The sequence below is a fragment of the Leucopleurus acutus genome, assembly GCF_964270905.1.
Source record: "Leucopleurus acutus genome assembly, chromosome: 3".
Classification (NCBI taxonomy): Eukaryota; Metazoa; Chordata; class Mammalia; order Artiodactyla; family Delphinidae; genus Leucopleurus; species Leucopleurus acutus.
The window spans coordinates 32,786,274-32,801,188 of NC_139145.1; the positions used below are offsets into that span (position 1 = coordinate 32,786,274).

Below are 14,915 nucleotides of genomic sequence, written 5' to 3' on the forward strand. Positions count from 1 at the left end.
ATCCATCATTTACAAGTTACACACCCAATTAAAACATTAAACTCTCGCTACAGGGTTTTCCATGATCACCCTACAGAAAGCTATTATATTTTAACTATCAAGCTCGATAACTCAGGCACTAGCCATCTATCTCTCTCCTGCGAGTGGAGAAGGGGGTACACAAGGGACGGTACTGGCAGAGGCAGGCAGTGCCTGAATTTCCATATTTGGGCCTCTCCATGGTGCCCACCGGCCCAGCAGAACATTAAGCCTGAGAGGTGAGCTCATGGACCCTTTTTGAAGTTTCTGACACAAAGCTGAATCATGCCAGGACCCCAAAGGCATGTTCAATTTGCTTCCACCAACCCCTCCCCTTCTCCTCCCCAACAGCTACCTGGGGAAGCACACAAAACTACCTTTAATGATACAAAAGATTCCACTCAAGTGATTGAGGGTGCAACAGATGCCCTTCCCCCTCCTCGAGTCAATCCATGACTCCAGCCTTCATCAAGAGGTAAGTGAGAAGCAGACATGATCTTCAACTAGGGGTGTGTGGGTATCTGACCTCAGCCCACATGTAGAGCTGGGATTTAGAGCACAAAGGTGTTTGCAAAGCCCCAGGTAAACATGGTGCGTTTCCCTGGAGTGTCAATTTTCTTACTTCTAGAGGCCATTCCTGAGAGATGCCACTGACGAGGACTGTAAAAACACCTTTTTCTCTATTAAGATGAGCATAGCAACATTACGGGAGAGAGTGAAAACCTCTATCAGTTCTTGGCCTGTCATGGTTTGCCTTGGGCAGGGCCCCAGATCTCTGGGGGAGCACAGTCCCCCTCCTCTGCCACCAGGCAAGCTTGGGCACAATGGTCTGGGAAGTTCTGGGCCAGCTTATTCTCTTGCTGGCTACCGGAGGATGAAGGAAGTGTGAGAGAGAAGGGAGGGCTTACCCAGGGAGAAAGGGCAAAACCAGAATGGTTAGGGATGGTTTTTATTTTCCCTCTTGTAAACAGGGAGGGTTTCAGCGTAAGTGTTACGAGCTGATTCAGAGCCGGTCTCTTTTTGCTGCTGGGTTATAGGTTTGCTTTGCAACGCGGCACAGCCAAACTGGAGAGGCCTGACAGAGCGGCCCTGAGACCAAGCCAGAACCATCAAGTGTTTTAAATCAACTTTAACAAATGTCACCGTGGCCTCGGCCCGGGCCAGGAGACCTGCCGCTCGCAAGTTCAGGTGACAAAGTAGCAGTGCTGAGGGCGCCTCGTTGCGGCCAGGAGCTGCGAGCAGGCTTTGTGTCTAGCCCAGGATGCTCAAATGCATGGGGCATCCTGTCCCTGAACTCTTGGCATCTGCTGGTTCCCATAGTTACAAGGCCACATCCCACGGATGCAAATCAGCATCCCTGGCATTCAAAGAAAGACACCCCAGCAACTTCACCAATCTGCTATCCTAAGTCATACCCTGAGCTCCCACCCAGAATCACAGCTGGCGTGGGAGGGGAACCTGACTCGGATTCAGCAGCATATGGGATGAGACTTGAGGCTACAGGGACAGAGGCAAAGGAGGGGACTTGGGCAAGATCCACTGGGTCTGGGTGACCTGATTCCCTATGAAGACCTGGTTGGGTGCTCTAGCCTCTCTATCCTGTTTCCGTTCTCCAGCTCTAAAAATCATCTAGCTGCTCTGGCTTTCCATCCAATATGATGTTCTAGGCGTGCTGATTTGCTTTTCTTCTTCTGTTCGGTTTTTGTCTGAAGTTAACCAATGCTGCGTGAATGTCAGAGCACAGACCTGGGTTAAAATCCAAGATGGAGGAGACCAGAAGGCTACTTGAGGAGTGAGGGATGGGTTGGCAGGAATGACAATTTTCAACTTATCTCCAAGAGAGAAATACAGTAAGGATGCTTAATTTCACTTCTGATAAATGTCATTTAGAATCATGAAGGAGAAACTCATCAGACTGAAATGGATTTCAGGAGGAAAAAAGCACTCCCATCCATCACTCATTTTTACATCTTTCAGGAGCCAACAAGCCAACGGTACAGACAACAGAGGCCCTCGACATTCACAAGTCGGCGACATGGCCCCCACCTGCTCACAGCTGCCCTGACTTACCTATGAAATACGCCAGCAGGATGGCCAAGACGAGGGCCGCGGCGATGGCCGACAGGGCGGCGCATTTCCAGCTGCAGTATTTGGAGGGCTTCTTCAGCTTGAAGGCCTTCCTAGAGAAGGTATTCCGGGGCAGCAGGCGGGGTGGTGGTGTGTAAACGGTTCCTGAGGTCAAAGGGTATCCCGGAGAGGAGCTGCTAAACAGGGGTGTGCTTCCCGAGGACGTCTTGAAGAGGAAGTGCCTGTCAGGGAAAGGGAAAGGGTCAGGATCCACATCGTGGCTATTGAGGACCATCCAGCTGCTGTTTTTCCCCCACTCTGCTTTCTATAGCATTAATATAGTTCTGATTATCTACCCAACCATGTCATGGGCGAAGGGGCGAATGTGACATTTGATGGTGACATAAACTAATTCCATAAACTCACATCATTTCATGTTTTCACATATACCTCTGGGTTTTATCTTCCACAGTAATCCTGCCACATATGCAAAGCAAATACGGAAACTGAGTTACTGTTGTTCACTCAGAGATGCTGGCCATGATATGGTGAAGATGGTGCTGAGCTCTATCCGGTATTGGGACCTATTATTTAAAGGCACTTGAAGAACAGACTTGTGGTTGCCAAGGGTGGGGAAGGGGTAGGGGAGGGATAGGGGAGGGATAGATTGGGAGTTTGGGGTTAGCAGATGCAAACTATTATATATAGGATGGATAAACAACAAGGTCCTACTGTATAGCACAGGGAACTATATTCAATATCCTGGGATAAACCATAATGGAAAAGAATATGAAAAAGAATATATGTATGTATAACTGAATCGCTTTGCTGTACAGCAGAAATTAACATTGTAAACCAACTGTACGTCAATCAAAGAAAAAGGCACTTGAAATATGTTGTCACAACTATTTACAAACTAAATATTATAATATCCCCATTTAAGATATGGGAAATCAGGCTTGGCGAAGTCAAGCAACCGTTCAAGGATTTAAACCCCAAGCTCTGTCTCATACTGAAGTCTGTGCTCTTAAGTGTCATCCTAAACTGTCTCTCTTGAGCCTTCTTTCTGGGCTGTTTTCCCCTTTCACTTGCCTCCTGTTCTGAGACCACGCCTCTAGGTCATTTTTTATTTTCCGCATCCTTTTTTTTTTTTTTTTTTAAATTGAAGTATAGTTGATTTACAATGCTGTGTTAGTTTCAGGCGTACAGCACAGTGATTATATATAAACGTACATATCTATATGTATGTATATATATTCTTTTTCAGATTATTTTCCATTATAGGTTATTACAAGACACTGAACATAGTTCCCTGTGCTATACAGTAAATCCTTGTTGTTTATCTATTTTATATATAGTAGTGTATATCTGTTAATCCCAAACTTCTAATTTACCTCTCCCCCACCCCTCTCCCCTTTGGTAACCGCAAGTTTGCTTTCAAGATCACAATTCTTTCTTTGGAAATATCTTTGTCTGCCAGTTGAACAAGGTGCCCCTTGTCTAGAACTATGGTATGTCAACAGGATAATGTGCTGTACTGTTGACCCTTAATAGAACCCTTCCTCAGGGGTCAGGAGCCTGTCACTCTAAGGACACATCAAAGACCATCAATTCTCCCACAATAGATTTTCTCCCTCTTATGTGTGCCATTTCTGAAACTTCAAAGGTGCCGTGCCACACCTTGTTTAAAATGACTCGCCTTCCGGAAAATATCTAGTGGATTTCAAAGCACGGGTTCAGTAGAGTCTAGAGTCTGACCACGTGGAGGCTGGGGGCTGTGTCTTATTTTGTTCCTTGTTCATCTTTATGGTCCCAGGACCCAACGCCAGTTCAGCATGTAGGGGCGACTTGAATGAATAAATGAAGCTCCCTCATTGTTTTACGAATTTACTCAGTTTCAATTCTAAGATTTTAAAATGTTATACAGGTATTTCCTTTCCCTTCAAGTTTTCATTAGGTGCAATTATACTTATGGACCACACACACCATGGGTCATAATGCTAAATGTTTTACTTGAAACTAAATCTCACGGTGACCCTATGAAGTGAATACTATTTTTACCTTAGTTTTACAAACAAGAAAACCGAAGCCCAGAGTTAGCATGCGGTGTCACTGGGCCTTAAACTCTGGTCTGCCTGACGCTAAAAGCTCTAACGGGACTTACTATACCACATTCTCCTTGCATATGGTGGTTAGCAGGCTTTCCCAGTGGGATTCTGAGGCAAGATCGCTGTCCTTACAAATATTTGTATCTCGGCTGCTTCCAGATAAAACTTTGGAAGTATTTTAATTCTTGACAAAGATCAAAGGAGCCTGAGATCACTGACAACCATGTCAGAAAATGAGTATCTGATTAGTGAATTATTTAGCATGGCTAACATCAAAATAAACAACCAATACTTAAAAGTTCATTTGTGGGGGCTTCCCTGGTGGTGCAGTGTTTGAGAATCTGCCTGTTAAGGCAGGGGACACGGGTTCGAGCCCTGGTCTGGGAGGATCCCACATGCCGCGGAGCAGCTAAGCCCGTGCGCCACAACTACTGAGCCTGCGCGTCTGGAGCCTGTGCTCCGCAACAAGAGAGGCCGCGACAGTGAGAGGCCCGCGCACCACGATGAAGAGTGGTCCCCGCTCGCCGCAACTGGAGAAAGCCCTCGCACAGAAACGAAGACCCAACACAGCCAAAATAAATAAATAAATTAAAAACTTCTGATGTTCAGTGGAACTAAAAAATGGCATTAAAAAAAAAAAACAACTTTATTTGTGTTATAAGAATGTTCAATGATCTGAACACAGCCAAGAGGTTTGATTCTATAAGTAAGGTTTGTACTCCCTGTCCAATAGATGTCTTTGAATGCTCCTGATAAAAAGAGCCTTTGGAGGAGGAGGCAGTAGGCGTTGTGTCCCAAGGAGGCACTTTGGAGCAAGATTCATCTGGATCGGGGTCCTGGCAGTGCCATTCCTGGACAAGGAAGTTCATGTAAGTTACCTGACGCTGCTCTTGACAGCCTCCATTTCCTCATGGGTAAAATGGAGTAAAGTGGGAGTAAGAATAGCACAGGTTGTTGTGGGGATTACACACCATCACGTAGGACAACCACTTAACCAAGGGTGTGTTTCGTCGTAAGTACTCGATGCCCTACAAACAGCATTGGTTCTTAATTCTTCAGAGAATATAGGAGGCTGAAACATGAGTTTTACATTTAAAGCCTGACAAACGTTGAGCAAACACCTGAAGAGTTCTCCAGATCATAGATAATAGTCCACTGCCTTATAATTAAGCTAGAACATATACACACCAGAAAGCCAGGGTGGTGGAAGAACTCTGGGATTTGACTTAGAATTACTTCAAGTTTACTTCTTGGACAATTCTCCAAGAGTGGGTAGTAAAAACAGGGAATCAAACTTAGAGGAATATACGGACATTGTAAACCGTCATTAATGAGTGTTTACAAATATACGAACACCAGTTCTCACTCCAACAGAGATCTCACCCATTCCCCTGGCTTCAGCCATCACTGATGGGGCTGGAGTCCCCAGATCTCCATTTCTAGCTCAAGTTCTTTCCTGAGACCCACATTCCAATTGTGTATTGGGCATGTCTTCCTCTACCTTCCTTAACTCTCTTGAACAAGCTGCAACCAAACGCGGACTTTTTCCTTCCCCTCCCCAATCACACTCTTCCCGACTCCTGTTATTTCCAGTCGTCTAGGACACAATCGTCATCTTTTCCTCCTCCTTTCCCTCATCTTCTCCTACACGATGGGTTAAAGATCCCTTGCATTTTATTTCTGAAAACTTCTCCCACCAACCCTCTCCTTCATCCCTCTGCTACTTCTCTTCCCAAACCACAAATTCCATCACGCCCTCACTTATAAATCCCTAGGGATTCTCCAGTACGTAGAAGAGGAAATCCAAATCTCAATACGGGACCACACTCTTACAACCACTACTCAGCCTTTTTATCCTCATCTCCAACCTTATGCTTCCAGCTCCCATGAACTCCATACTTCAGCCACACCAAACAGACACAGTGCTCCTTTACTAGTCTGTTCATGCCACGGTGCCTTTGTGGATGATGTGTAATGCTTTCTGGAATGGCTTTTCTTTTTCCTTCCCACCCATCCCACCCCACCCAACTCCTACTCACCTGCCAACGACCCACCTCGGAAACCTATTCCAACCTTCCCCCCCCAGCCCAAGCACCCCGTCACTTTGTGCACTCAAGAAGCTATTTATATACTTGTTTATATATATGTGTGTGTGTGCATATATATATATAAGTGTATATACAAACAATACTTATATAAATAATATATAACATATTATATACTATGTTATGTTATGTAAATATGTTTAATGTGTCTGTCCCAAACCAAATTTACACTTGACAGCGGTATTACTATCTTGGTACTTCCAGAAGCTAAACAGCAGGGCCACAACATCAGTCACAGTTGTGGACAGAATCAATAAAGTGAAAGCAGGAATGTTTTAGCAACATGAGAGAAATCACAAGATGAAGATTAAGAAGTTTAAATTGACTTTAGTTTTTTTTAATGCACTCATTTATAAGAAATAATAGAAGAATATGATTACTATTTCTTATATAGTAAGTCTCCTACACATGAACCTTCAAGTTGTGAACTTTCAAAGGCGCGAACATGTGTTTGCCTGTCCAATTACGTAAGTTAGTTCACGTGTCTCACGTATGTTGTCACACGCGTGCATCCTCTACGAGTGGTTGTGCTTTTGTGTACTTTACTATAAAATACTGTAGAGAGGACAGTGGTACAGTATCTTTATTTCAAGCCCAGAACCTATGCCATCCACGTCAGGCGTGAGTGAAATTGCAGCCTGCCCTCCGTCTCCTGTTGCTGACGATCCTTCAGCTCCACCATCTCCCACCTCCTCTCCCTCCCCCAGTCAGTAACTCTTCTTGCCTGTTCACTCGATGCCAGCCCCTGTATGCCAGCTATTGTACTGTACGACTGTACTCTTCAAGGTACTGTACCATAAGATTAAAAATGTTTTATTTTTTTGTGTTTTTTTAATGTATGATTTGTGTGAAAAGTATTATAAACCTATTACAGTACAGTACTATATAGCTGACTGTGTTAGTTGGGTACCCAGGCTAACTTTGCTGGACTTATGAACAAACTGGACTTATGAAAGAGCTCTCAGAACGGAACTCGTTCATATGTAGGGACTTACCTGGGATTGCTTCATGATTGCTTCATGAGATCCTAACACTGTCCCCTTGACAATCCAATCTATTTTTCATACTTCCTTCTAAAAAGACAGTCAGATTATGTCAAATGTCATCACCATCCCCTTCTCCAAGAAAGAAAGAAGGAAGGAAGGAAGGAAGGAAGGAAGGAAGGAAGGAAGGAAGGAAAGAAGGAAGGAAGGAAGGAAGGAAGGAAGGAAAGGAAGGAAGGAAGGAAGGAAGGAAGGAAGGGAAGGAAGGAAGGGAAGGAAGGAAGGAAGGAAGGAAGGAAGGAAGGAAGGAAGGAAGGAAGGAAGGAAGGAAGGAAGGAAGAAAGAAAGGAGGGAGGGAGGGAGGGAGGGGAAGGGAAGGAGGGAAGGAAAGAAGGAAGGAAAGTAAAAGAAAAGGCTTCCAATAATACTTAGAATAAAATCAGAAATCCTTCCCATGGCCTACAATTCCCTGCATGATCTGCCCTCTGGCCACCTCTCCAACTGTATCTTCCTCCACTTTATCCTCCTCCCCTCCATGAGTTACACTGTCCTTTTGCTAGTCCTCATCATATCACATCCAACATATTCCTGCCTCAGGGCCTTTGCACTTGCTGTTCCCTTTGCCTGGAAATAGCTGCACAATTCGTTTCTTCATATCATTCAACATTCTGTTCCAGAGTCACTTTCCCAGAGAGATCTTTCCTGCCTCCCTTACTTTTTTCTCTGTCATTCTCTATCCTGTTATAACTGCTTTATTCTTCTTCAGGGTATATGCATTTGTGCTATTTACTGTCTGCCTCCATCATTAGAACTGAATTTCTGTGAAGTCCAAAATAATCGGGTTTGTCTGATGTGTTCATCACTGTATCCTAACATCTAGAATAGAGCCTGGCCCAAAGAAGGAAGTCAACAAATCTTTGTTGAGCGAAAGACCTGCAACGTTCCCAAGGCCAAAATCATGAATGCTAAAAGGACAATACTGTGAACATTTTGAATTCTGAAATTAGGATTCCTTCTGCCATGTTGACTCTTATTTTCCAAACAGATTTATAAGTTTGCATAGTTCATACAGGCAAGTGTCTATATTTATACATACAAGGCCAGATCCTGCCACAGACCAAAAACCACCTGTATACTTTTTGGCACTGTATTATCTTTTCCAGGATACATCTCTCAGGCCGCTCATTGGTACTGTGGTGTCTCTAATGATCACTGTTAAATGAAACTCATTTAGTTATCACATCCCTTGTTTCTAGTTTCTGGTCCTTAGAATTATTAAATCAGGTACCAAAGACATGTAGTCTCCTCACACAATACAGTTACACCCTGCTGTTATGAATCTCTAGAAGATTACACTCAGCAAATAAAAAAAGAAAGATTCTAGGGATTCCCTGGTGGTGCAGTGGTTGAGAGTCCGCCTGCCGATGCAGGGGACACGGGTTCGTGCCCCAGTCCGGGAAGATCCCACATGCCGCGGAGCGGCTGGGCCCGTGAGCCATGGCCACTGAGCCTGTGCGTTCAGAGTCTGTGCTCCGCAACGGGAGAGGCCTCAACAGTGAGAGGCCCGCGTACCGAAAAAAAAAAAAAAAAAAAAGAAAGATTCTAAAGAAGCGATCTTCAGATTACGTCCCATAAATACCTGCTTTAGGATCACCTGAAGGCTCTGCTAGAAAAGTACAAATTCCTGGGCTGCATCCAGACCTAGGCCTGGGGTCTGGGAGTGTATTGGTGAAGAAGCTTCCTAAGTGATTCTAATGTATGATAAAGTTTAAGAAACTCTACCCTAACCGTCTTTGCAACTTTCAAATACGTCTGACTTATCCAGAACACACTAGATGGTTACTAGATATATTTTTTAAAATGCAAGTTTTGAATGCTGATGTCTTTAGGAGTGAAATGGCATGTCACAACTTATTTTCAAATGACTCAGCCAAAAGATCTCTCTCTATATAGATATATAAGGCACACGTGGCAAAATGAGAGCAATTGTTGAAACTAGGTGTTTTTTTTTTCATGTAGTACTATTTTTCCAACTTTTCTGAATGTTTGAAAATTTTCCTAGTAACAAGTTGAAAAAATGCAAGCTCTGATTCACCCAAAGGTCGCAGTCACATGAAGCAGGAATAAAGGTAAATAAAATGAAGCAAGACCCACAAGGTGATGGCCTGGCCAGATGGTCAATGGGAGGACCCGGAAGGCTTAGGGAACTTCTCCGGATTTTTCCTGAACTGGCTATTAAGACAGCTTTTCCCCCTCAGGGGCAGGCTGAGGGTGCTCCAAGGGATCATTTGTGATGCCCCAACCGAACGTCTTCCCAGCAGTCGGCCATGGAAGTAGCTCAGCTCAGGACTCCAGGCATCAGCAGAAATGTGTCGTTTCCAAACGCACTTGACATGCTTCAAGCACAACTCAATTGCTCTCAGAATCGGCCACTTGTGCCTCGGAAAGGAAAGGCAAATGCAGGGCCCCTAAAGTGCTGCCCTTGGAGTTTGCTAACACGTGAGGGGAGAGAGAAAATCAGCCCTTGATGTTGCACAAAAAAATAATACTTCTTGTTTTGCGTGCATACATCTTTCCTTCGTAGCCGCATGCGTTATCAAAGCTTCAGTCCCGGGACCCAGCATTCTGCTCGGCACAGGTTAGGGGCTCAGAGGCTGGCTGTCGAATTGAGTAGTAAATAAAGCTAAGGAAGGATGGTTCCTCTCTGTCCTCTGTTCTGTACCCTCGGTCCCAGTGAGCTCTTAGAATAAAGTAATCATCACTTCACCCTAAACTATCAATCTTTTTAGTACATGTCACCACTTCTCCTCTTGTGAAAACAAAACTGTTTAATAAAAACTATGAGAGAGCACGCAAACCTAACAGCCATTCCCCCATGCACTTTACATAACAGCGAAGGCATGCAGTTTTGAGGCAGAATCTTGGCAAACCAGGCTTTTGCTTCAGATTGGCTTAGAAAATTAAGGGCATACCTTTTTCTCTGATGAAACCACCATGGAAGATTTTAAAAAGAAGTCTAAAAAACAAGAAACTCATGCCTCACATCCATGTAAGAAGGACCCCATCAATTAAAAGCACCGTGCATTTTTTTTAAACATCATTATTGGAGTATAATTGCTTTACAATGGTGTGTTAGTTTCTGCTGTATAACAAAGTGAATCAGCTCTACCTATACATATATCCCCATATCCCCTCCCTCTTGCGTCTCCCTCCCACCCTCCCTATCCCACCCCTCTAGGTGGTCACAAAGCACCGAGCTGATCTCCCTGTGCTATGAGGCTGCTTCGCACAAGCTATCTGTTTTACGTTTGGTAGTGTACATATGTCCATGCCACTCTCTCACTTCTTCCCAGCTCACTCTTCCCACTCTCCATGTCCTCAAGTCCATTCTCTACATCTGCGTCTTTATCCCTGTCCTGCCCCTAGGTTCTTCAGAACCTTTTTTTTTTTATTATTATTCCATATATATGGGTTAGCATACGGTATTTGTTTTTCTCTTTCTGACTTACTTCACTCTGTATGACAGACAGACTCTAGGTCCATCCACCTCACTACAAATAACTCAATTTCCTTTCTTTTTATGGCTGAGTAATATTCCATTGTATATATGTGCCACATCTTCTTTATCCATTCATCTGTCGATGGACACTTAGGTTGCTTCCATGTCCTGGCTATTGTAAATAGAGCTGCAGTGAACATTGTGGTACATGACTCTTTTTGAATGATGGTTTTCTCAGGGTCTATGCCCAGTAGTGGGATTGCTGGGTCGTACGGTAGCTCTATTTTTAGTTTTTTAAGGAACCTCCATGCTGTTCTCCATAGTGGCTGTATCAATTTACATTCCCACCAACAGTGCAAGAGGGTTCCCTTTTCTCCACACCCTCTCCAGCATTCATTGCTTGTAGATTTTCTGATGATGGCCATTCTGACCGGTGTGAGGTGATACCTCATTGTAGTTTTGATTTGCATTTCTCTCATGATTGGTGATGTTGAGCATCCTTTCATGTGTTTGTTGGCAGTCTGTATATCTTCTTTGGAGAAATGTCTATTTAGGTCTTCTTTCTCTTTTTGCATTGGGTTGTTTGTTTTTTGATATTGAGCTGCATGAGCTGCTTGTATATTTCACTGTGCATTTTTATTTTATTCTTGCGATAGAGATGGAGTTCGACTGATCTAGAGCAGAAGCTTTGAGAAGCAGTGGCTGGCTAAATTACTCGAGGCCCCAACAAAAGATTTCTCTTCCTTCTCTCCTGAGTCAATTGTGAATAAACTCACTCATTAACCTGAAAACCTACCAAAGAAACAAAGAAACAAATATGGAAAATCCCTTAACACCAAGTACCATTTTGTTTTTCAGCTTGCAACCAGTGGGATCCTAAGAGGCAGTCGCCCTCTTTTTTCTTGGTTTAGCTGTATTCCCAGGGTGAACTCCCAGCAGGGCTTCGAAAAGGAAATGTACTAGAGAAACAACTGTACAGAGGACAAGTTTTTGTTTCCTTCCTCTCGCTCTCTCTCAATCTGGATCCCGCTCTCTCATCACAGAGCAGCACCATGCAACTAACCAGGACGACTAAGGACAACAGTGCAGCCGCTGTCTTTGCTCATGAAGTCAGCCGCAGCCAACGTTCTCCTTGAAACCGAGTGAACGCCTTGAATGGTCTCCAGGTAGCACCGTGTGCAAAAAAGCAGCTCTGGTTATCAGGGAAACCAGGTATTGATTGTTGCTCTACCGAGAAAATTGACTTCTCCAGAAAACAAACTCAGAGGTATTCAGAGTAGCGGATGAAAGTACTGGTACGCCATCCATTAACCCCTGAAAGATTTTGAGTATCATACAGGCTGTTGCTGAAATTTGATAAAAAGCCAGAGGAAGGAGAGAGGCAGAAGTGCACCAGGAGCTGGGGGGTGGTGATCAGTACAGAAGATCCCATCCCATCTCACTGGCGCTGGCCATGCCCTTTGAAGCACCAGGTTTATTGTGTCTAAAGGAGTTAGTTTAATCAAGAGGCAGCCCATATATATGTGTTAGCATACGGTATTTGTTTTTCTCTTTCTGACTTAGGGGGAAGGGTAAGCTGGAACAAAGTGAGAGAGTGGCAGTGACATACGTACACTACCCAATGTAAAACAGATAGCTAGTGGGAAGCAGCCGCACAGCACAGGGAGATCAGCTCGGTGCTTTGTGACCACCTAGAGGGGTAGGATAGGGAGGGTGGGAGGGAGACGCAAGAGGCAGGAGATACGGGGACATATGTATACGTATAGCTGATGCACTTTGTTATACAGCAGAAACTAACACACCATTGTACAGCAATTATACTCCAATAAAGATGGTAAAGGAAAAAATAAAAAAATTTTAAAAAAATTTTTAAAAGAGGCAGCCCATAAAGGGTACTGTAGCATGTAAAGTTGCTATAATTAGATTTTCAGGAGATATAATAAAACATTTAGCTGGAGAGAGGTTAAATAACCACCACACTTTCTGGCATCGCTATTATGCTCTCCAATCTGAGAAGGAATGGTGGTGGTAGAGGGGAAACTCGAAGGGTGGGTGAGATGGGGGGGGAGAGAGAGATAGAGAGATAGAGATAGAGAGAGAGAGAGAGAGAGAGAGAGAGAGAGAGAGAGAAGAGGGAGAAAGAGCGAGAAGGGAGAGAGAGACACACATAGGGCATGCAGAGAAAAAGAAAAAGAAAATAGAAAAAGAGAGAAGCTTCCAGGATGAGATGGAAAAACCATGAGATAATGAGAACGATGATGTTGGATACCATACTGTTCGGCCACTATTTATTTATTTATTTATTACCCGTGCCACGCAGCATGTGGGACCTTAGTTCCCCAACCAGGGATCGAACCCACACCCCTGCATTAGAAGCACGGAGTCTTAACCACTGGACGCCCAGGGAAGCCCCCCAGCCACTTTTTGAATAGCAAAACTAAGCAATCTTTTAAGTGTCGTGCCTTTATTTTCCTATTTGCAAATGTAAGAGGTACACATTACAAAAGAAAGACCAAGTATGTAAGTTAAAGAAAAAAATAAACAGAAAGCAAAGGTCTCCCGTACTCTGAGAGAGACTGGTAAACATCTGATGTTTAGAGTCAGACTTTTTCCCTACATATAAACATTCTCTTATTATTACTAATTTAATTCTTTTTGAAACCAGTAAGGTATTGAGTGCACAGATTCTGAACCTGGGCAACCAAGGTTTGGATCCTGGCATTGGGCAAGTTACTTACCCCTCTAAGTCCCCGTGGCCTCACCTTTAAAGGGAAAGATGGCTCGTGCCTACTTTATAGGCTTGTTGGGGGATTGGATGAATTTATTTACGTGAAAGCCTTAACACTGAGCTTGACGTCCAGTGAGTGATCAACAAATGTAGCTATTAATCGCTTGAAGGCAGGAATCATGTATATCTTGCTCTTTACTAGATCTCCCTGACCTACACAGGGCCCAGCTCATTTAAAATATATGTAAAGTGAATGCGCTGTCCTAATTAGCACAGTGACTAGAGCCCTGCTGGCAGCTCCACCCCTCAAAAATAATTTTATTAGGAAGGGAAGGGATGGAGGACATCACTAATATGTTTCTTCTCCTCTTCCGGTTGGGAATTTATGCTTGGGTTGAGAGGTGAACTGTTGCTTTAAAAACAAAACTTTAGAAATGTTTAAAAAACACTGCTACTTCCCAAGTTTGCAGAAGCAGCCAATAACCCAATTAGTATAATGAAAAGCCCATTTCATATCATGAGTCCCTAAGCTTAGACTCAAACCAATTTTGACGCAATGAGAAATAGGCTTTCAAGGTTTCTGACCCCTGAACCTTTTAGATCAGAGGGGACCGTCATTACATTTGCATATGCCATGAGCGACAGGAAGATCCTCTATTTTGCCCTCTTCAAAATGTGCAGTCATACCAAAAATACTCACAGCTGGAATAATTAGCAACTCAATTTATTGCCTTCCATTTCCTAAATAGAAGCTTGATATTTAAATAGCGTCACACTGTGATATAACATAGCCCTTCTCATGGAAACACTTTGTTTTTCTTTTCCCCCTATGAAATGATATGCTGTTCAGTGTGACAGGCAAAGTCTCAGGAGGTCACTAAAGAAACCTGGTGTTTTGTGAGCAAATCCACTTCAGAGTCTTTGGGATGAGATAAGGAGTCTTCGCCCTCCCTCAAACCACCGCCCCCCCCCCCCACCGCCCCCCGCCAGTTGTTCACTTCTTGACTTTTTTCAAGTTAATTGGGAAGAGTCTTAATATAGTAGAGGAAAAAAAACAAAGACTTCTGACTTTGATTTCAAACATGACCTTGAATCCACCATACACTATAATATGGTGACTTCAAACTTGACCTTGAATCCACCCTACACTATAATATGGGAGTGCAGAGACAGCCATCTGAAATAGACTTGCATTTGTGTTCACTGGCAGCCAGAGGTGGATGCAGACAGAATGCATGCCATCAGATACAATCAAGGAGCAGAATGACTTCTCCCGCTGTGTTTACTGCCTGTACCATTCAGAGAGTCAAAGAATTTTCGAGCTGGAAGGAACCTTACAGTATGTCCCTTTATCATATTCTGCTTCACGCTATTACATCTGTCCTGTGTGTTTGCCTTGTCTCTCCA

General features: G+C 43.8%; 1 protein-coding gene across 3 annotated transcripts in view; it reads right to left on the reverse strand.

The window, feature by feature from the left end:
• Positions 1-14,915, reverse strand: part of TENM2 (teneurin transmembrane protein 2) — a gene marked incomplete at both ends in the record, with an annotated part of 1,201,679 nt that overhangs the window by 282,776 nt on the left and 903,988 nt on the right. For all 3 annotated transcript variants that reach the window (XM_082835729.1, XM_082835731.1, XM_082835730.1), the window contains one exon: positions 2,089-2,327. In XM_082835729.1, coding sequence (XP_082691855.1) covers positions 2,089-2,327 — 239 coding nt within the window. The remainder of the gene's footprint in view (positions 1-2,088; positions 2,328-14,915) is intronic.